This window comes from Narcine bancroftii, chromosome 7 (assembly GCF_036971445.1).
Source record: "Narcine bancroftii isolate sNarBan1 chromosome 7, sNarBan1.hap1, whole genome shotgun sequence".
NCBI classification, from domain to species: Eukaryota; Metazoa; Chordata; class Chondrichthyes; order Torpediniformes; family Narcinidae; genus Narcine; species Narcine bancroftii.
Window position 1 is genome coordinate 39,266,017 of NC_091475.1, and position 22,101 is coordinate 39,288,117.

At 41.5% G+C, this 22,101-nt stretch overlaps 1 protein-coding gene and 1 long non-coding RNA gene across 11 annotated transcripts in view; one reads left to right on the forward strand and one right to left on the reverse strand.

The window, feature by feature from the left end:
- The window catches only part of LOC138738784 (histone-lysine N-methyltransferase SETDB2-like), a 123,203-nt gene extending 122,372 nt beyond the window's left edge, over positions 1-831 (forward strand). For all 10 annotated transcript variants that reach the window (XM_069889697.1, XM_069889696.1, XM_069889694.1 and 7 more), the window contains one exon: positions 100-831. In XM_069889697.1, coding sequence (XP_069745798.1) covers positions 100-211 — 112 coding nt within the window. In that variant the 3' untranslated portion in view covers positions 212-831. The remainder of the gene's footprint in view (positions 1-99) is intronic.
- LOC138738790 (uncharacterized) overlaps positions 1-22,101 on the reverse strand; it is a 46,042-nt gene that overhangs the window by 12,548 nt on the left and 11,393 nt on the right. The window contains exons 3-5 of the long non-coding RNA XR_011341736.1: positions 13,937-13,976; positions 13,726-13,837; positions 1,615-1,736 (exon numbers count right to left, since the gene is read on the reverse strand). This is a non-coding gene — a long non-coding RNA (uncharacterized lncRNA). The remainder of the gene's footprint in view (positions 1-1,614; positions 1,737-13,725; positions 13,838-13,936; positions 13,977-22,101) is intronic.

Genomic DNA, 22,101 nt, shown 5'->3' on the forward strand with positions numbered 1-22,101 from the left:
CTTATCATGTGTAATTGTCTATTAATTTCAATTGGTTGAAAGTAGTTTTAAGAAAGGTCCTTATTTGAGAGACTTATTCTGTGTGCCTGTTTTTGTTAGGCATATTAAAGCAGGATCAGAGTTGACATGGGACTACAGTTACTCAGAGGGGACTATACCTGAAGAAGAAATTCCATGTTTTTGTGGATCCATCAAATGCAGGAATGCATAGTGTCATGCCTTCAACTAGTTTCGTCATTACAGATTTTGAAAATGGAGGCGTAATTTTCTAAGTTCTACCAACAAAGGTATCTTTAATCACAGGGAACAGAAACAAGAATGTAAGCTTGTATGTCAGAAATAAAAGATTCTGCATATTTCATAATTTTCTTAAATTTTGGTTGGACAATTAATCGTTATATTTGTCTTCAACTTTATTATCCTGCACCAGGACTTTTTATTTTCTAATTTGAATGTTGTGGTTTTCATATGATGTCTATGATTTTTTTAAGACTGTACACAGAAAGATTACCTTTATTATGTGGGACTGAAAGACCTACAAGGTTGTACTCAGTAATGCACAGCAGTAGGCTTCAGTTTTGATTTCTGCTTTGAGATATATTGCGTGATTTAATTGTTGAAAATTGCTTTTCCATTCTTGAGAGCTAACCAGTGGTTATAGTACAAAGTGCATGTGAGTTGGGGGTATGGGGGGGAAGAATCAATGGTTCACACTTACACCACAGTCAAATAACTGATCACTGATCTAGAAATATCTTGTTTGTATTTGGAAGAGGATAAGTAATTGTGATTAAAAATAATGAAATTAAATTAAATGTAATTACAATAAAATTTAAATGTTTTAAAGTTTTTTTTTAAAAGTATTTGAAATTTAGACATACAGCACGGTGACAAGGCACTTCAGCACACGAGTCCGTACTACCCAATTTACAGCCCATTAACCGACACCCACGATACGTTTGAACGGTGAGAGGAAACCAGAGCCCCCAGAGAAAACCCATGCAGACACGGGGAGAAGGTGCAGACAGCGCAGGATTCAAACACCGGTCCAATCCCGATCGCTGGTGCTGTGAAAGTGATACAACTATTCTGCTGTTTAAACTGGGCTACAGATCAGATATCTGGAAAACGTAGTTAACACATCCGGTCCTGAGCATTTCGTATAAATCAGAAACGTACTGTATAACTATATATTTTTAAATAATTTGTAGTTTTGAACTTCACATTACTAAATCTTTCCAATATTACAAAGCTTAGCACTTTCCAAACAAAATGCTGTACATCTGCAGGGATAAACTGCATTGAGATGTTCTGAAGATATGAAAAGCACTACATATTTTCCTGACCAGTTAACTCTAAATTCTGAATTTTCGTTAAGTGAACCGGATTGTCAAATACAGTTACTACATCTATTTTAGAAACTCTAACATTATATATTATGCTACTAATTTTACTACTTTTTACTGAACTGCCTCTCTTACTAATATGTTCAGTAATCTAGAGAAATATCATGTGAGTAAGGAGTATTGCAGCTACTGAATAAACTTCTTTCAAGCAGGGAAAACATCCGTCTGTAAAGGTGGAGTTTCTTTGCCCTTACGCCTAAAGACGAACCTTTCTGAATGCGCCGTGGCCAGCTCCAAGCCATCAATTCCAACCATTCTTGTGGAAAGATAATTGGAAGAGCGCTGTGCTCCGCTGCCTGACCTGAATGTACAGCCGCTCACCCTGGAAAACTAAAGTAAGAGGTAAAAAACAACCAAACAAATAACATCAATACATTATCTATACATCTTTTCCTCAGCTCCTATTCTTCCATCCTCCCCTGGCACCAGCCACACATTGCACTCATCTTCTCATCACACTACCCTCTTGGTCACTCTGGAGCTCGCAACAAATGTTTTTAAAAATTTTTTTATATAGATATATATATATATATATATATGTGTGTGTGTGTGTGTAAAAGAAATAAGTATTCCTTATTTCTGTAGTATTTATATTATTGACAAGATCATTTTTCTTTCATTCTTTCTCTTACCATCTCCCTTAGGAGTTTTTTGGGAGCAGCAGTCAAAGTGCAGTATTTACATATACTAGTGACTCTTTGGACTCCATAAAAAAAATAATTCTTCCACCTCAGATAAAAATATCATCGGGGATGTTGGATACAATAATGTAGACCCAATTCCCTTGCTTCTTAGGACTTTTTTTTAACTGGATTAAATGCTTTGCACTTATTTAAGAACACCATAGTTAAATCAGTGTAAAAGAGGATCTTACCCCTTCAAATTCTGCAGGGCCACCCCTCTCTCTAGCAGGATTTTTTCTCTGTCTTGATATTTCGTAAACCTAATCAAGACAGAGCGAGGTCTCTGACCTGGGCTAGGTTTTGGAAGAGGAGATCGACGAATCTCTATCTGAAGTTTCCCTCCCCCCTATTTTCTCTTTCCCCAATATCTCTGGGATCCAATTCCTAAAAAAATGTTATTGGGTTTCTTCCTTCTACCTCCACTTTTACCCCTACTATTTTTATATTATTTCTTTTGCTTAAATTTTCTAGTACATCTAATCTTTCCCATTTTTTTTTTATTCTCCATTACCCAGGTGTCTCTATTTCCGGTCTTTCCATGTTATCTTCCACCCTTTCTTCTACCATAGCCACACTCCCTGATAATTCTCCTACAACTCTCTTAGTTTCTCCCATTTCCTTTGATAAATCCTTTAAAACTTTCTTTATTCTGTTTTCAGAAGCCTCCACCACAGCTTCCATCATTCCTTTAATATCCCTCATGAAAGGTTCTGGTCCTTCTTTTTCTTTCAGCCCTGCTTTTATTTTCTTCTCTGCTAGTGTTGTCAGGTCATCCAACTCTTCCGTGTTGCTCCCCGCGATGATGCTTCCTGACGCCGCTGCTGCATCCATGCCGTTGTCCATGAGGTTCACCCCACTCCACAGGTAGGGTCACTTTTGTCGCGCTGCCTGTGCCTTTTCTCTTTCCCTCTCGATCTTTTGGCATGAGATCATTATCTCCCATGCCTCCCTTCACCTCACCACCATTCCCGATGCCAATGTTGCTTTCCTCCCTTCTCTCCCTCTACACGCAGGGCTCACCCTGTAGCACCAGTGTCACCCCCTCTCTGGCTATGTCCACGATCCTTCCCGAGTTTGTTAGCTTGTGTGATCCAGTGCTTTCAGGGTCTCGGACAAGTGATCCAGGTGGCCCATCCACCTAGTGGGTGGGTCGCGACTCTTGACTTTTATCCCCTTGCTCTGGATACATTGGACAGGCTCTGCCATCTTCCCCACCACAAGGCCTCTGTTCTTGATTCTCATGGGGCACTGAAGTTGAAAAAATTTTTTAAGGAAATATTTTTATCCCTCTCCAATATTGTGGTGTTTCTGTATTTCTTCCAATATTTTCTTTTTTGGCTGTTTTTTCCCCCTCAAATTCACTCTTTTTTCTGGAGCTCTGGTTTTTCCCTCCTACTCCTTCCTCAGCATCACGTGACTCCTGAGATCCAAGTTTTTAAACAGAAATCCTCTTCAATATCAGTCATTCATTAGATCTTTTGAACATGTCAAAAGTAAGAATAAAAATGCCATAAATCATCTTTATTACCTAGAACAGTACATTGAAGAACAACCAAAGGAACTGGTGAGGAGTTGCTTACATATGGACCCAGAAAGAGGTTTCACTACGGTAAAAGCATTACTACAAGATCATTTTGGCGATGAGTATAAAATTGCCAGGGACTATATAAATAAGGTTCTTTCATGGTCATCAATAAAATTGGAGGATGCAAAGGCTTTACAAGCATAAGCCCTCTTTTTAAGAGGATGCTGTAATGCCTTGAAAGACATTGGACTCATGAGTGAGCTTAATATGTTAATCATCACAAGCAAATTGCCTTTTAAGTTGATGGATTTGTGGAGAACAGGAATTTGCAAACTCCAGACAAAATATAGAAAGGATGCTACCGTTGGGGATATTGTGGAGTTCCTTGAATGGCATGTGCAGATCACAACCTTACCAGTATTTGGGACTATCAAGAATACTCCAACAGCAAGTGAAGACATAAAAAAGTTCAAGCCACAGCCTAGTCAGAAATTGAGAAAGTGTAACTTTCCCACTAATGTGTCAGTTGTAAGTAAAGGAAATGAGAGTTTGCCTGTTGAGGAAAACTGTCTGTAAAGATGAGTATACTTTGGAAAAGTGCGGGCATTTGGAAATGAAGTCGCGTGATGAGAAAATAACTTTTCTAAAGGAAAATGGAGTATGTTTTAGCTGTCTGTATGGAGGACACATCAGTAAAAACTCTGATACATGCATTCGGAAGCATCCTAGAATATAGGTATGTTTTGAGGAGATAAATTCGGGCAAGGTTTGTTAGTGTAGGTCACATACAAACACTTTAAAGCAGATTTTATTTAAAATACTGGAGCTCTGCTAATGCTAGACATGTCCAGGCCTCACAGCCTTTGCAAAAGCTTTGGAGAGTGCCCAAGAGACTTCACTAATGGATTGTTGCTTACAAAAAGGAAACAGGTGAAAGAGCTTGTCGGAGCCGCATTCTGTCTGGAAGGGAACTTGCTGTTCAAAGAGGGTCATGTGATTTTTCAAGCAGAGAGAGTCAAACAGGCTTCCTCTCAGTGTGTGTGAGAGGGAGAGAGAGACACACACAGCTATCAGTTCTACAGTGTTACAGACAGTAACAGCATCTTGGACTGGATCAGGTCAAGCTGGCAAGCTTGTGGAAAACCCCATTTGGAAGATGGGTTCTAAGTCCATAATTCAGACTGGTCAAAGCTCTTGTGGTTCATGCAAGAGGAGAAGACTGCCTGTCCAATGTTTCACTTGGAATAAGAGAAACAAAAAGACACTCTGTGGTGATCTGAAAGAAAGAGGTTATCATCTGGAAAACCCTGAGGGGGCAAGTTTCTTTAGCAAGACACTGAAGTGGCTAGGTGTCCATCGTACAACAAATCTCTCTCTGGAAACCAACAAGAACCTTCCTGAGTGGTAACCATTTACTTTTCAAGCACCAAAGCCTGGTGAACTTTATAAATGTTAAATTCTGTGCACAGTACAAGAATTGCCTGCAACCAGTGAACTTGGAGGAATGAGAAGTGAGATTGGACTGTGAATCAAAGAACTTTTGTTTAAGTAACCATTTGTCTTGGTGAATATCTATTGCTACTGGGTTTTGGGGTCCTCTGGGCTCGTAACACTACATATTCACCAAAGGAGCAAGGAATTGCAAAATGAGCAAACAGAAACAAAGAAAGCAGCAAGCCACAGTGTTACAGCCTTGGTTCAGATAAGTGGTCTTACTGGGGCAGTAAGGACAACTGCAAACTCTCAATAGTGTCTGTACAAGTCAAGGTCAAGAACAGGTATGCAATGATATGTACGTATGCATTTCTTGACCTGGGCAGTACTGCATCCTTTTGCATGGTATGTTGAAAACCATGGGACAAGAAAAGGTAATTGAATCCACCATTGTTTCAAGCTTAGAGGTTGCTGGATTGCATGACAAAGATTTTTGTGATTTTCCAATTTTATACACCCAGAAGACTATGCCTGTGCATGAAGGAAATATTCCACATAATGACGATGTTCATCAGTTTTGTTATCTGTGAAACATTTATCTATATGAAATTAAATCTGAGGTAGAGGTGCTGATTGGTTCAAATGTATCAAAGGCTTTGGAACCATTAGAAGTAATACGAAATAGGGAAGATGGGCCTTATGCTGTCAGAACTATTAATGAACAGGATGAACAGTGAATGGACATTTAGAAGGAAATAATTATATTGCTCAAGAACAGTGAGAGACAAGAGTCAACAGGAATTTGGTTGTGAAAGTTGATGAGTTGTGGGAACAGCAAAAGACTTTCAATAAGAAATTCACTTTTGAAGGAAACAGATCCATGTGAAAATAAATCAAAGGTGTCTAGAACAATACTGAAGGAATTATTTTCATTAGGAATAGATGAAAATGAAGTATTAGATGTTGCAAATTCTGCTGTTGATTATTCATGTGTAAACTACAGGGGAATCACGTTGCTCTCCATTGCAGGCAAAATCTTCGCTAGGATTCTACTAAATAGAATAATACCTAGTGTCGCTGAGAATATTCTCCCAGAATCACAGTGCGGCTTTCGCGCTAACAGAGGAACCACTGACATGGTCTTTGCCCTCAGACAGCTCCAAGAAAAGTGTAGAGAACAAAACAAAGGACTCTACATCACCTTTGTTGACCTCACCAAAGCCTTCGACACCGTGAGCAGGAAAGGGCTTTGGCAAATACTAGAGCGCATCGGATGTCCCCCAAAGTTCCTCAACATGATTATCCAACTGCACGAAAACCAACAAGGTCGGGTCAGATATAGCAATGAGCTCTCTGAACCCTTCTCCATTAACAATGGCGTGAAGCAAGGCTGTGTTCTCGCACCAACCCTCTTTTCAATCTTCTTCAGCATGATGCTGAACCAAGCCATGAAAGACCCCAACAATGAAGACGCTGTTTACATCCGGTACCGCACGGATGGCAGTCTCTTCAATCTGAGGCGCCTGCAAGCTCACACCAAGACACAAGAGAAACTTGTCCGTGAACTACTCTTTGCAGATGATGCCGCTTTAGTTGCCCATTCAGAGCCAGCTCTTCAGCGCTTGACGTCCTGCTTTGCGGAAACTGCCAAAATGTTTGGCCTGGAAGTCAGCCTGAAGAAAACTGAGGTCCTCCATCAGCCAGCTCCCCACCATGACTACCAGCCCCCCCACATCTCCATCGGGCACACAAAACTCAAAACGGTCAACCAGTTTACCTATCTCGGCTGCACCATTTCATCAGATGCAAGGATCGACAATGAGATAGACAACAGACTCGCCAAGGCAAATAGCGCCTTTGGAAGACTACACAAAAGAGTCTGGAAAAACAACCAACTGAAAAACCTCACAAAGATAAGCGTATACAGAGCCGTTGTCATACCCACACTCCTGTTCGGCTCCGAATCATGGGTCCTCTACCGGCACCACCTACGGCTCCTAGAACGCTTCCACCAGCGTTGTCTCCGCTCCATCCTCAACATCCATTGGAGCGCTCACACCCCTAACGTCGAGGTACTCGAGATGGCAGAGGTCGACAGCATCGAGTCCACGCTGCTGAAGATCCAGCTGCGCTGGATGGGTCACGTCTCCAGAATGGAGGACCATCGCCTTCCCAAGATCGTATTATATGGCGAGCTCTCCACTGGCCACCGTGACAGAGGTGCACCAAAGAAAAGGTACAAGGACTGCCTAAAGAAATCTCTTGGTGCCTGCCACATTGACCACCGCCAGTGGGCTGATAACACCTCAAACCGTGCATCTTGGCGCCTCACAGTTTGGCGGGCAGCAGCCTCCTTTGAAGAAGACCGCAGAGCCCACCTCACTGACAAAAGGCAAAGGAGGAAAAACCCAACACCCAACCCCAACCAACCAATTTTCCCTTGCAACCGCTGCAATCGTGTCTGCCTGTCCCGCATCGGACTGGTCAGCCACAAACGAGCCTGCAGCTGACGTGGACTTTTTACCCCCTCCATAAATCTTCGTCCGCGAAGCCAAGCCAAAGAAAGAAGAATTAAATGGGAGTCAGGACTAAAACAAAAGACTGATATCAAATTTGAAATGAGTTTTTGTAGCTCAGAGATTACAGTAGACAAATTCAATGGAGAAATCTCAACATAAAACGAGCAAATGCAGAAAATTGCACTGATGGAATAAAGGAACATGCAACTGACAATTTGGTGCAATTGCATTAAGAAAACAAAATATTGAAAAAGGATTTGGAAATATTAAATAATTACAAAAACAGTGAGCAGAAAGATTTTAACTTTGTACTTGGAAATAAAACTGGATTTCAAAAGAATGTGAATGAATCCAATGATTCTTCAGTTTTGAAAGTGACTGAGAGAAAGGTCTAGAGAGAGTTGACAAGAATAAAGATTTAATTGTAAATAAAATTCATAAAGTCAGAAAATGGAAGAAAAGAATAACTGCTTAAGAAATAAATGCAGTTATTAAGGGAAGAGACTCAGCATTATTGAAATATAAAAGGTTGGAGGAAGAGATTTTTCTTTTGAAAGAGAACAAGTCATTGGCTAATAACAAAACAGTTGACTACAGAAAACAAACAAGGATGTAACTTGAAGGATCAGTTACTAACAGTGCAGAAAGGAAGTGAAATTTCATTTCAGCTATGTGTCAAGATGAAGAAACATTGTTTGAATTATTATTTATGACCGACTGCGGAAAAGAAAAAGATAAACAAACCTATTGCAGGGAAGGTTAAGGAGATTCCTTTATTGAAATCAAGAGAAGCAAATAATTCAAAATTTGGTTCTAAGAGTTTAAATTTTTCCAATGAGAAGTAGAATGTTGAAGAAAGGAAGAAATCCAAACGACATGCTGAAGACATTCCTCATGTTGAATTTAAGTGGAAAGCTGTGTCTATTCTGTCTGAGGAACATCTGAGATTTGCTGATCGATGTTTTGGCTGATGGATTCTACCAGATGGAGGAACTATAAAGAACAACAGCCTCGTCCAAGTCCTAGGTGATTAACTTCTGAATCTCTGGCTCCAAGTCTTTTACAGTAATTTCTTTAATTTTCTTTGTTTCCTCATCTATCCATTTCTCACTGCGGATATTTTCTGTTGCTCTCATTAATTCTTTTATTTCCTGATTTCTAGATCACGTTGATCATGTATCTTAGTGCATTTCTGGTCCATCTGCCTCAGTTTATTCACCATTGTCTCACATTTTTCATTTAACTACTTCTTGTCATCTATCAGCTGATCAATGAATGTTATATGCTGTTGGATGGTTGTTTTGTACTGCTCCTTCTGCACTTTTAATCGTTGGCTCATTACCTTTTCAGTTCCTTCATGTGACACACAGTTCATTCCCTTTGGTGTGTCAAGGCAATCTGTAATATAGCAATGGTACACTTCACATTCCAGTTTTAACCTGATCGTTGAGATGGTCAACTCTGTAGCCATGACTGAAAACTGCTCTAGGTGCACCTGTCCTTCTAATAATAAACCCTTTTGTTCCAATTGTTCAATAAAATTCTTGTACCTCGAAGCTGAGTGATCAGTTTAGTCTTTTCAGCTGTGTGCAGATCCCTTATTTTCTCCAGCTCCTGATAACATTCATCTGCTCTTGCAGGACTTCTTTTTCACTGATCATCTGGGTACAGCATTCCTTATGGACATGAATCATTTCTTTGCAATGCTGTAGAACATTTTCTTCCCCCTTCAAGATATTAGGATCATCTCCAATCTTGTAGGGCTTTATTGAGATCTCTTGGGTCCAGACATATACACAATGCTCCATTTTACTTTTGCACGACGACCAGTGAACTGAACCCATCTGTAGGTTCTTAAATTTTCTGGATGATTTTCATTCATTCCATATGTGCTAGTTCTTATTTAACTTTGTCTCTAAGTGGAAACTGAACTTTCCTGCATGCATGGACAACAGGAGGCACTGTTTCATCCATGTGGATCTTGTGTACTCCAAGCCCCTCAAAGACATCTATGTACTCTTCCATGAGTGTTGTGCGCTTATCTTCAGTCTGTGAAGCCACTATGAAAACTGCTTTAACCAGGTTGAGCTCTTCACATGCACTCAGATCTAATATTGGCTGACTTCTCCTATCTACAATCAGTAGGTTGTTACTTTAGATGTTGCCCTTTGTGTTTGAAGGTCACCATTCAGCCCCCTCTTATTGTAGCCCAGTCGTTCTCAAACTTTTTCTTTTCACTCACATACCTCTTTAAGTAATCACTATGCCATTGGTCCTCTATGATTAGTAAGGGATTGCTTAAGGTGGTATGAGAGTGGGGAAGGGAAGGTTGAGAATCACTGCTCTAGACCCAATTGTTACTGAAATATTTTGCTTGAGAAAAATTGTCATTGGCCCATTTCCTTTGGAGTCATGAAACCATGCACATAACGAGTCAATTGAAACAATGGTTTTCAAATTTTTTCTTTCCACCCACATACTACCTTCAGCAATCCTTTACTAATCACAGAATACCTATGGCATAGGGAATACTTAAGGTGGTATGTGAGTGGAATGTTAAGAACCTCTGCATGTAGCTTGACACTTTTAATTTTACAGGATAAATCCTGCTCTTTAAACTAACACTGGTATCTCATTGGCGGAGATACTGTCACGACTGATCAGTCGCAGCAACTCGGGCGACTCAGGAGACCAAAAAATGGCTTGTGCTCTCACCAAGGCAATGCTAGAGCGACGTCCGAGAGGTCTCGCGATGTCTTCTCAGTTGCAGCGACGACTCCACAACGTCTTCTCAGTTACTGCGACGTCTCCGGCAGTCACTGCGACATCGCAGAGCCCAATTTTGTCCACGACTGGGGAGACATCTCCATGACCTGCTGGAGACTGGAAAAAGTCTCCAAAAACAATCGAACATGTTTGTATTTCCCGTGACTCTCCGGAGACCTGGCTAGTCTTCAGGAGACGTTGCGGAGACTCGAGTCGCCACCTAGTCTCCAGGCCAATGAGATAGACCCTTTAGGATCTTGTAATCGTCTATAGATAACAGATTCACCTGGGATCCAGTGTCGAGTTTAAATGGAATTACAGTAATTCCATTATTCCAGTAATTCACAGTAACTGGTACACTATACATTCCATTTTGCCAGCATCAGGTCTGCAGTGAATCCATGTAGATTTCTCCTATTTCCTTGTTCACTATGTGTACATTTTTCTGCATGAAACCCAACAAGGTCGGGTCAGATACAGCAATGAGCTCTCCAAACCCTTCTCCATTAACAACGGCGTGAAGCAAAGCTGCATCCTCGCACCAACCCTCTTTTCAATCTTCTTCAGCATGATGCTGAAACAAGGCATGAAAGACCTCAACAATGTTTACATCCGGTACCGCACGGATGGCAGTCTCTTCAATCTGAGGCGCCTGCAAGCTCACACCAAGACACAAGAGCAACTCATCCGTGAACTGCTCTTTGCAGACGATGCTGCTTTAGTTGCCCATTCAGAGCCAGCTCTCCAGCGCATGATGTCCTGTTTTGCGGAAACTGCCAAAATGTTTGGCCTGGAAGTCAGCCTGAAGAAAACTGAGGTCCTCCATCAGCCTGCTCCCCACCATGACTACCAGCCCCCCCCCCCATCTCCATCAGGCACACAGAACTCAAAACAGTCAACCAGTTTACCTACCTTGGCTGCACCATTTCATCTGATGCAAGGATCGACAAAGAAATAGACAACAGACTCGCCAAGGCAAATAGTGCCTTTGGAAGAATACACAAAAGAGTCTGGAAAAACAACCACCTGAAGAAATACACAAAGATCAGCGTGTACAGAGCCGTTGTCATACCCACGCTCCTGTTCGGCTTCGAATCGTGGGTCCTCTACCAGCATCACCTACGGCTCCTAGAACGCTTCCATCAGTGCTGTCTCCGCTCCATCCTCAACATTCATTGGAATGACTTCATCACCAACATCGAAGTACTCGAGCTGGCAGAGTCCAATCAGGAAGACAGATTACTATCCGAATGGTGTCATTTTAGAAAAAGGGGAAGTACAATGAGATCTAGGCATCCTTGTTTATCAGTCACTGAAAGTAAGCAGGTACAACAGGCAGTAAAGAAAGCTAATGGCATTTTGGCCTTCATAACAAGGGGAGTTGAGTATAGGAGCAGAGAGGTTCTTCTGCAGTTGTACTGTGCATGGTGAGACCACATCTGGAATATTGCTTGGTACCCAAATTTGAGGAAGTGCAGCATTCCTGGGATGGTGGAGCTGTCATATGTTGAAAGATTGGAGTGACTGGGCTTGTGTACACTGGAATTTAGAAGGATGAGAGGGGATCTGATTGAAACATATAAGATTATTAAGGGATTGTTTTGTACTTGTTTGAACATCGTGTTGGTGATGCACAGGTTATGCTCGGCACACTTACTCAGAAGCAGCAGGCCATTACTGTTTGATTTTCCAACTCCATGGCTCCCAAGGACTCCGTCCCAGTTGTCACCATCTATCCCCACCCTAGCATTGAAGTCATCCAAGATGATGAGTTTGTCTTTTGTCAGTGAGGTGGGCTCTGCGGTCTTCTTCAAAGGAGGTTGCTGCCTGCTGAACTGTGAGGCGCCAAGATGCACAGTTGGAGGCGATATCAGCCCACTGGCGGTGGTCAATGCGGCAGGCACCAAGATATTTCTTTAAGCAGTCCTTGTACCTCTTCTTTGGTACACCTCTATCTCGGTGGCTAGTGGAGAGCTCGCCATATAACATGATCTTGGGAAGGTGATGGTCCTCCATTCTGGAGACGTGACCCATCCAGTGCAGTTGGGTCTTCAGCAGCATGGATTCGATGCTTGCGGACTCTGCCAGCTCGAGTACTTCGATGTTGGTGATGTTTCCTGTCTGCCAATCAATTTTCTCTCCACGATAGTTCCTACCCCCAATATCATATGCTCTAATTTTGCCCACTAACCTCCTATGTGGAAATTTATCAAAGGCTTTCTGAAAATCCAGGTACACTACATCCACTGGCTTTGCCTTGTCCATTTTCATAGTTACATCCTTAAAAAACACCAAAAGATTAGTCAAGCATGATTTCCTCTTCGTAAATCTATGCTGACCTGGACCAAACCTGTTACTGCTGTAGAAGTTTGTGTTTATAGGCTAGTTACAAATATGAGAAAACCAGAATAGATTTTACTCAGTAACGCAAATAAAGCCAGGTTGGGAAAGAGGCAGGTTTTAGGCTTGCAAACCTTCTAGATGGGAAATTAGAATCAATGATCACTTCTGCCCAAGTCATCTCAGAGTAATCACAGCTCTAGAATACATAATGTCTTTAATAGAACTATTTGTCAAACAGGCTCCCATTCATAAATCGGCTTCCCATCCAAATGCGTTTGATTGATTCCACTACTTGTCAGATGCAATTTGAATTGTCAAAGGCTGTAGATTGAAACAGTGACTCCAATGGCAGCGGCCCAATCCCAACTTAATATTGTTTCTTGCCCAGAAGTTTTGCCCTCCACTGTTAACATTTGTATGTGTTAATTAAAGTCCAGAAATCAGCAAGGCAGAGAACGGATGTCTATGTATACTGGGAGCAACTCTTCTAGACTTCAGTTAATTTTGTATACAAGAAGGATATCTCTTAATTATGACTTATACATGAGAATAAATGATTGTCTTTAGAAAGGAGATATACAAGCTTGTAACAGTGAGTTCAAAGAAATGTTATCAAATTTGTATGCAAGAAAATGCCTTAAATATTGACTGAGTTCTTTGAATGAGATTCACCAGTATTAGTGAGGTGACCTTGTCTACCCAGCACGAAATATTGCTCATTCACACTGGCATGACTCAAATAAATTCTGTGTGTTTTGTACTTGTGTGGTTTGGTTGTACTTTTTGTATCTTGACAGGCTCACAGCTATCACACTGCTTATTCAAATGTGCTGCTATTTCATCTTTTATAATTGACTCCAGCATCTTCCCCTCCACTGATGTCAGGCTAACTTATTTATATTTCCCTGGTTTCTCTCTCCCTCTTGACACAAAGGCAGTATTAATATCTATTCGTTTCGACAGGCATCTCCAGCAACATTTGAGACGGCCAAACGCATTCTCCACAACTATTCTTGCAGAGCTCAGACTGTAGTTGAATGTGCGCTTACAGGGATCAGTGATGTGATGTGTGAACACCTTCATCTGCCTTTTTCTTAGTGGGTAGTCAGGGACCCCGACCAAATGTGCAGGTATTTCCATGCCATCAACATTTCTGGAGAACTGTGATAAAATGAATGAGAGTGTATGGGTTACTTATGCATCAACACTTTAGATGATAACATGTTAAAGCATTATCATGAACTGTGTCATGTTACTTACATCACTAGGGAATAAATGACCGCCTGCATCCTCAGCCATTCTGTAAATGGGAGAGTTGAGAAGAACATAAGCATTATGGGTGCAACCTGGTCAACCAACATACACATCTGTGAAGCTGGAAACAGGAGAAAGCTAGAGTGACATAATGCTTATATTTTCAGGTGAGGAAAACTGATATTAATGGATAAATCATCCTTACCAGCAGTTGTGGATGACAACAGCTTACAGAACAAAGGAGTGCCACCCTTTTTGTTTGTAGTAGGATGCTGGATCATCCTGTGGGGCAATGATGGGAATACGTGTTCCATCGATGGCACCAGCACACATTGGATACCTGCCCCTTCTTTCAAATGCCTCTATTGTATTCTAAAGATGCTCCCCAGTTGGAAGCCCAATAAAACGTGTCACAAGGTTCTTTTTCACCATGGCAGTCACCTGCCTCACTACTGCGAATACACTGGAGATACCAACACCAAAAAGAACATTGATGAAATGATACTCTCGAGGAGTGGCATTCCACCACAAGGCTATTGCAACTCTGACCCGAGGTTCCAGAGGACTTTAGCATTTCGTGCTCTTGTGACACAGGTGTGGCCCCAGTATCCCAGCAATGAAATCAAACATAGCATGAGACATTTGTAGATTCTCACGCCACTGGTCATCTTCGTATTTTTCAAAGACTTCATTCCAGAATACAGGGCCCTGAGGACTCTCCCTCTTCCACATCCTTCTGCTATTATGTACCCTTTCAAGATACTTCATTATAACCAAGCGTTTTTTATGGCAGACTCGCAGCTCAGCCACACTCTCCTCTTCAAACACATCACAGGTTGTGGTGGTACAACCTACTGCAGGGGGAAACTTCTGTACCTGCAGGAGTGTAAGGGGACAGGACAACACCTGGCCGGCTGTCAATCAGTCGGCCTGAATGGATCAAGCCCCACCCGGTCAGGTGTCAATCACCCGCCGGGATATAAGCCTGCGCCAGCCTCCTGAGGCCTCACACAGAGTTGCTGCAGCCACAGCCAGCCTGGCTCTGTGGAAGTCTTTGTGGATTAAAGCCTGTTGTACAGTCTTTACCTTGTGTATAACAGCGCACTTCAATTTAATCCACAAAATTTTCCCACGGCTGCCATGGAAAAACTCCTGAGTGCAGGGAGCCTCGAGGTTGACCCACGCCACCCAGAAGCCTAGACACGCTTTGAGATCTGGCAGCATGCGGTCGAGGCAATCATCGAGGCACACGAGGGTGACATCCTGGACTCCGATCGGAAGAGGTTGGTCCTACTCCGGTCAAAACTGGGTCCCCACGCCTTCCAGGTAACCAAAGGCTGCTCCATGTACAAGAGCGCAATGAACACTCTCGAAAACTTGTACAAACCCCCCATGAATGTGGTCTGTGCAAGGTACCTCCTCAACACCCAAGCCCAGCAACCCGGGGAGATGGCTGAGTCTTACCTGGGACACTTGAGAGAGTTGGCCCGACCATGTCTGGCTGAACCCGGGGTAGGTGTAGAGGAGGTCAAGAGGGTGATCTGGTATGCCTTCATCCAAGGGCTACGCTCGAGGGCCATCCGGCATAAGCAGCTAGAAGACAACATCTATGCCCTAACCAGGACTGTGGAAGTGGTCCAAACCCTGGAAGCAGCATCCCTGCATGTCGAAGCCTTCGATTCCAGGTTCCCCTAGGCTCCCTCATGGTCCTCTCACACTCCAGCCCCAGGCCAAGCTGGGGAGGAGAACGTTGCTGCGGCAGGTGCCTGGCTCTCCTGTAAGTACTGTGGGTCCTGGTGTGGATCAGATCGACGATTGCGCCAAAACTGCCCAGCGAGGAACCAGTATTGTTCCCGATGTGGTAAGAAAGGCCACTTTGCAAAAGTGTGCCTCTCTAAACCTGCCAGCACGTACACGTGCTGGGCGGCGCCATTGTCCCCGTGACAACTTCCCCCTTCCCGACTTCAACCACACAACATCCAGCTCGCCAGCAACCGTCACAGCGTGTGCCATGAACATCTGCACCAGCCCCTGCCCTCGCTGCTCATTGAGAACTACAGTGATGTAACTTCTGGCTCACATAATGACATCACTGCCGCCAGCTGTGATTATGTCACTTCCCCTGACACAGCGGACATGGCTGGGGAAGGAGGCCAGCCACGCAGTGGCTCCCCACGTGCCGCTGCCATCTTGGGCCAGGCAGCGCCTGACACAGAGGGCCCCTGACAGCATTGAGAACAACGTAGTCAACACGGGCGATGACCAGACTGCCCTACCGACGATCCCCATGCTTCCGGGTGCCATCAGCTGCCGCACGCCGCACCCAGTGACCGACGGCAACGTGGTCAACACGGGCGATGACCAGGCCGCCCTACCGATGCTCCCCACGCCTCCAGAGGCCTTCAGCTACCGCATGCTGCACCTCACGACTGATGTCGACGTGGTCAACACAGGTGATGACCAGGTCATCCTATCAATACAATTTCCTATAGCTAGCGATCACTATTTTCTAAATTGCTGCAGACTTCCATGCTTCTTTCTATGTTAGGATCCATATTTATATAAAAATACTTGGTGGCTTCAACAAATCCAAATCCTTTTTGAAAAATTTTTGGAAATTTTGCAACAACGATTTTTATCAGTGCTAGTAGCTTCCCCTGTAATTCTTACGTCATGTACTGTATTTTCACTCGTATAAAGCGCACACTTATAACACACAGAAAATCCTAAATTGAGTGAACATGTTTTCGTATAGTGTGCACACGCACAGGTGTAGTATTCTAAATTCTGACACACAAGAGCAATTTGCATTTACTTGGGATGTGAGACAAAACGCATTCCATAGTTCCACTATTTGCTACAGTTAACCTCCCATGATTTACACCCATTCAATCCATTCAACTCCCCCCAGAAGTGTCAATCATCCATTATATAGATATTCTCCTGCGAAACATTTACAAGATTTGGAGAGCAATCAATTAAATAGATCGAAGACACGCTTCAGAGTTAAGCAGGATTTTAATTCTGTCATGATTTAAAAAGCCTTTCTTTAAAAGAAACTTTATCTTGTTTAAAAATAGTGTTTAATTGAGAAATTTATAGTTTTATTTGATGTAATGAGGATGTTTAAACTGATGCCATAGGGCAGAATCATCTTATTGTTGCCTCAGATCAGAGGCACTTGATATGTCAATCTCCTCCTTCAGGGGATGGGTCTGGGGAATTAGCATTAATAGATGCAGTGCCCTAGCCAGAATATCCTGTTTCTCAGAATACCATGGCACTCAGGCCAAAGAGATATTCCCAAGATCAAAATTTTGAATTTTGCCAATTCCCGTGCCTGCTATAAATTGTGCATGTTCTTTCATTGCCGCTATTACATTCCCACGCTCACTATAAATTGCCAGTGTGACTTTCCCATGCCCACTATAAATTGTACTTGTTGTTTCAACATGTAAAATATTCTCATATAGTGCACACATGCATATAACGTGCAGGATGGGGTACCTGGTTTGTTTAACAAAAAATGGCAATCCTATTTGATATTTAAAGTGGTCAAATCAACCTAAGCTGACAGCAAAAGTTTCCATATCCCCTTGAAATTTATTTTTTTTAAGCATCTAAAAGATGTTTAAAGCTTTGGTTTTAATGTTTTTTGTACAAAGTGGTATTCACTTCCAATGTTGAAGTTGCCGTTCCATTTCAATCATTAAAATGGACTTTTATTTCGATTAATTCACGTGCTTAGAGAAACTGATGCAACTTCACCTTGTTCTTTATATTCCTGTTTCTTACTTCATGCCTGTCACCATCTTCCTATTAAAGGTTATTAAACTTCATGTTTTTCTTATAAAGTAATTGCTTTTTTTCCCCCCTTTAATATCATTGTCAGATTCTTTTCCACACATTTTATTTTATCCATATTTAATGGGGCATACAGAGAGTCTGACTGTCATTTGCGCATATTTTATTTGGGGCATGATCTACTTGTAACTCAGGTTTTCCAGAAACATCCCTTGGTAACTGAATAATTATACCCATTTTTAAAAAAGGAAATGGTTGAAGTTTTCCAAATCGTAGTAACTGAATTTCGCATTGATTGAAGTAGGGTTTGGCTGGGTTTGCCTGTACAGCCAAGACATTATTTGTGGAGCAAGATGTAGATTTTAAAGTACCTTTATGAAATTGGATCTTTTTAAAAAAAATTAAATGATCTATTGTCAAGTATTCCAAGATACAGTGAAAAGCTTTGTTTTGTATGGTAAGTCAACTTACCATACAGCAGATAATGCAGTACTAAAACAGAAATGCAGGGTATAGTGTCACAGTACATTTACCCCCTCCATAAATCTTCGTCCGCGAAGCCAAGCCAGAGAAGTAATGTTCGGAAATTGTTGCAATTTTACAAAACCCTGGTTGGATTGCATTTAGAGTATTGTGTGTCATTCTCATTGCCATATTACAGGAAATGTATGGTTTCACTGGAGAAAGTTCAGAGGAGATTCACCAGGATGTTGACTGGATTGGAGGACTGGGGATGGGGAGAGATTGGATAGGTCAGTTTATTTTCTCTAGAGTGAAAGGCTGAGGTATACAAAATTATAAGAGATTTAGATAGGGGAAATAGAATCTTACCCCCTTGACAGGGGTATCAAAAACATAAAGGTACGTGTTTAAGGTGAGAGGAAGGGGTTTTAAAGAGGAAATTAAAGGAGGGTATTTGTTTATGGAGAGTAGTTGAATTTGGAACTCGCTGTTAGAGGTGGTGGAATCAGCTACAATTACTATGTTTAAAACATTTGGATAGGCACTTGAATAGGCATGGTAGAGGAATGTGGATTTAGTAAATGGGATTAGTGTAGATGGACAAAAAGGACAGCTAGTGCCTATTTCAGTGCTGGCCAACTTTGTGTCTTCATAAGAAGCCTCTACCACTATAGCTCAATTTCTCCAAATCACACCACTTCTAAGGGTAGCTTCCATAATGTCCCAGACCTGTTCCACCCACATTAATTCAATGGCCAAGAAAGCACAACAGCACCTGGACTTCGTCAGATGCCTGAGGAAACTTAACATGTTGCCAGCATCCCTTAGTAACTTCAACAGATGCAATGTTAGGGTGCATCACTACATGGTATATGAAGTATTCTGGTTAAGACTGCAAGAAACCACAGAGGTGATGAACACTGTTCTGCCCATGACACATGCAAGCCCCCTCTTCTCTCTTCTCCCCCCCCCCCCCCCCCCCCCACCTTCGACTTCATCTATAACTCCTGCTGTCTTGGAAAAACAACCAACATATTAAGACTCCTCCTACTCTGGCTACATTCTCTAAACCTCCTCCCATCAGGAATAAGATTCATGAGTGTGAGGTCACATACTACCAGATTCAAGGGTAGTTTCTTTTTTTTACCATATTCAGATTTGTGAATGAACCCCACACTAGTGAAATTGAATTACCTTTGCTGTGTACCAACTCATCTCTCTGTAACTGAACTTGTGCAATGTATGAAACTTGGCTGGACTACTCTAAAACAAACTTTTATCACTGTATCTTGGTACATGACAATAAACTTGAACCTTTTCAAAGGCAGGATTGACAAACTTACAATCATGTTCTTTGTGATTTGGGAACATTATTGAATTACCTATAACTAGTCACAACTGCTAAACATTTCTCTGAACTGAAATTCCTTTATAATTTCCCAAACCAACATCCTTTCATCTGGTGTGCTCAGAAACGGATCTGTGCATCTTTCTCAAGATTGCGTGTATTACCAGAGTAATATGAATCGAGATGTGCACCTCAGGGATTAAGAGTTTGTCTTCACCTCTTGTCAACTCTTGTAGTTGTGATCAATTGTGTTTGTAAGAGAGTTGGGGGTTGATTATCATTTTCCTCTTGGGCAACACTGTTCATATCTAAGATGAGGCTGGGGAGGTTTCACTGTGCCAGGTTATATTTGCAAGTCACCCACAAGTTTAGAACTAATTTAGGCATTTATTATTTTTTTCTGTTTTATTTTCATTATAGTTTTTTTTCCTTTGTTTACCTAGTTTGGGTTTGCTATGGCAACTCCTTAAAACATGGAAAAAAAATCTAAGATTGTAGAAATACTCAGATATGGACATTTTGACCTTGCCATGTCCTATCCTGACTCTTTCACACCATTTTGCTTAAAACTACTTCCTCATCGTTTTCCCCCTCCAGCAAATCTGATTATTTCCCAGGCCAGAGTTCTGCAATATAAAACACTTAATCTGTCCAAACAGTCTTATTCCCACTCCATTACTTTTACTTTTGTGTCAGCTAAGACCAATAGACTTGGGTTGCTCTCTCCTCATTGTCTCATAATAGTCTTTTCCTTTTCTACCATGATTCTTTCTCTATCCATTATAAGGCTTGGGATGGATAGGATTGCTTTTGATAATGACCTCAGCCAAGACAACTTGGCTGAGTTTGGGAAGGGCAAGGGTACATATTGATCCAGTAAATTGGTTTCTGATATCCCAGTGCATGGTGATAAAGCTCTTTATGTTATGAACCATGTGTAATGAGCAGCAAGAGATAATGAACCAGATGGTGTTTAATTTTAAAATACTAATTTTATATCTTACTCTTAAACTATAGTCTATTAAACTATCCTTAACACTAAATATATCCCCAACTAAGTCCAAGTGTATGTGTATGATAAACCCAAATCATTACAGTCCAGGGCAAAATTTAGAAAGTTACTTCAAAGTTCAGTCTTTCAAATTCAGTGTTGAAGTGTAGGCCTTTGAAATTTGATGCCCAGAATGAAAGATGAACTGATGGGGAGACTGGAGTTGTGGCTGCTACAAACTCTCAAATTCTTCTTGTGTTGCCTTTGAAGAAATGTCCATCCACATGAGCTGTGGTCAAAACATTTGTGGTCCTTTTGTAGACAAGACTCAAACTGGGCGGTTTCCACAAAGTTTCCAAGACCCTAACTCTGGTCTCTTCAAGTGACCTTCACTGTTAATCACAATCAACATGAAGCACTTTGCTTCCCAAAAGACTCTCCTGGCTCAGGTCAATTCACTGAAAAGGACCAGCCATTCACAGAGCAGGCTTTCCTCTGAATTCCACAAAATGGCTGGTTATAAGAGCAGCTTCAAAAAGCTGTTTTCTCTTCAGCAGTCAGAATGGTTCTTCCTTGCTCACAATGTCTTTGCAAATGTATTGAATCTGGAACAGACTGTGTGACAAGCCTTCCTTCAATTGTTCCAATGTATCAAATTGTCGCTGGACTGTGATTTGTGATAGTACTTGATTGAAATGTTAACTGTGACCATTCAGTTCCTCCTTTCTGTACTCCCCTTACAGTGATACTCCCATTTTACTGAAACGGGAGCTCTTAATATTTGATTATTATGCATGAGGAATACTATGAGAGACAAGATAAGAATCCAATGACCTGGTTGTTAATTTTTACAGTTTTCTTTCACTGTAACATGTTACATGTCTGTTATCTTTGTTTTTGATTTAGAATTTATTGCAAAATCCATAAAAATTATGAAAGTCCGGAATCCAGTGGAATATCCTCCCGTAGGTTGATATCTTAAAATATTTACAGTACTTTCTTGCATTTTAAGAGTGTGTCAGTATGCTTTAAAAACTAAAAATGCTGGAAAGACGTGTATCTACTGCTGTATAAAAATGGTGTCATGATTTTTCATGTTAATTTGCTTTCCCAACAAAGTTGATACAATGTTTTTTTTAATAATTTTTTTTATTTTTCACACTGTGAACCATATCAACCAAAATGTATACAAACGTTTCTCATTAAATATACACAGTGGCATTTTCTCCCTTTTTTCCCCCTACCCTCCCTCCCCCCTTCCCACCCCCCTCCAAAACCAATAAATATTCAACATATACAATACAATAAAACCATTAAACATTGTCATCGCACAATGAAAAATAAACAAGAAAAATGCGTCATCTACTTTTACACACTGGATCAAGTCGTTTTGTCTTCTTATCATTTTAGGGGGTGGAGGTCCGAGGCAGGCCCTCTCTGTTATGTTCCATGTATGGCTCCAAAATTTGTTCAAATAATGTGACTTTATTTTTTAAATTGTATGTTATTTTTTCCAATGGAACACATTTATTCATTTCCATGTACCATTGCTGTATTCTCAGGCTC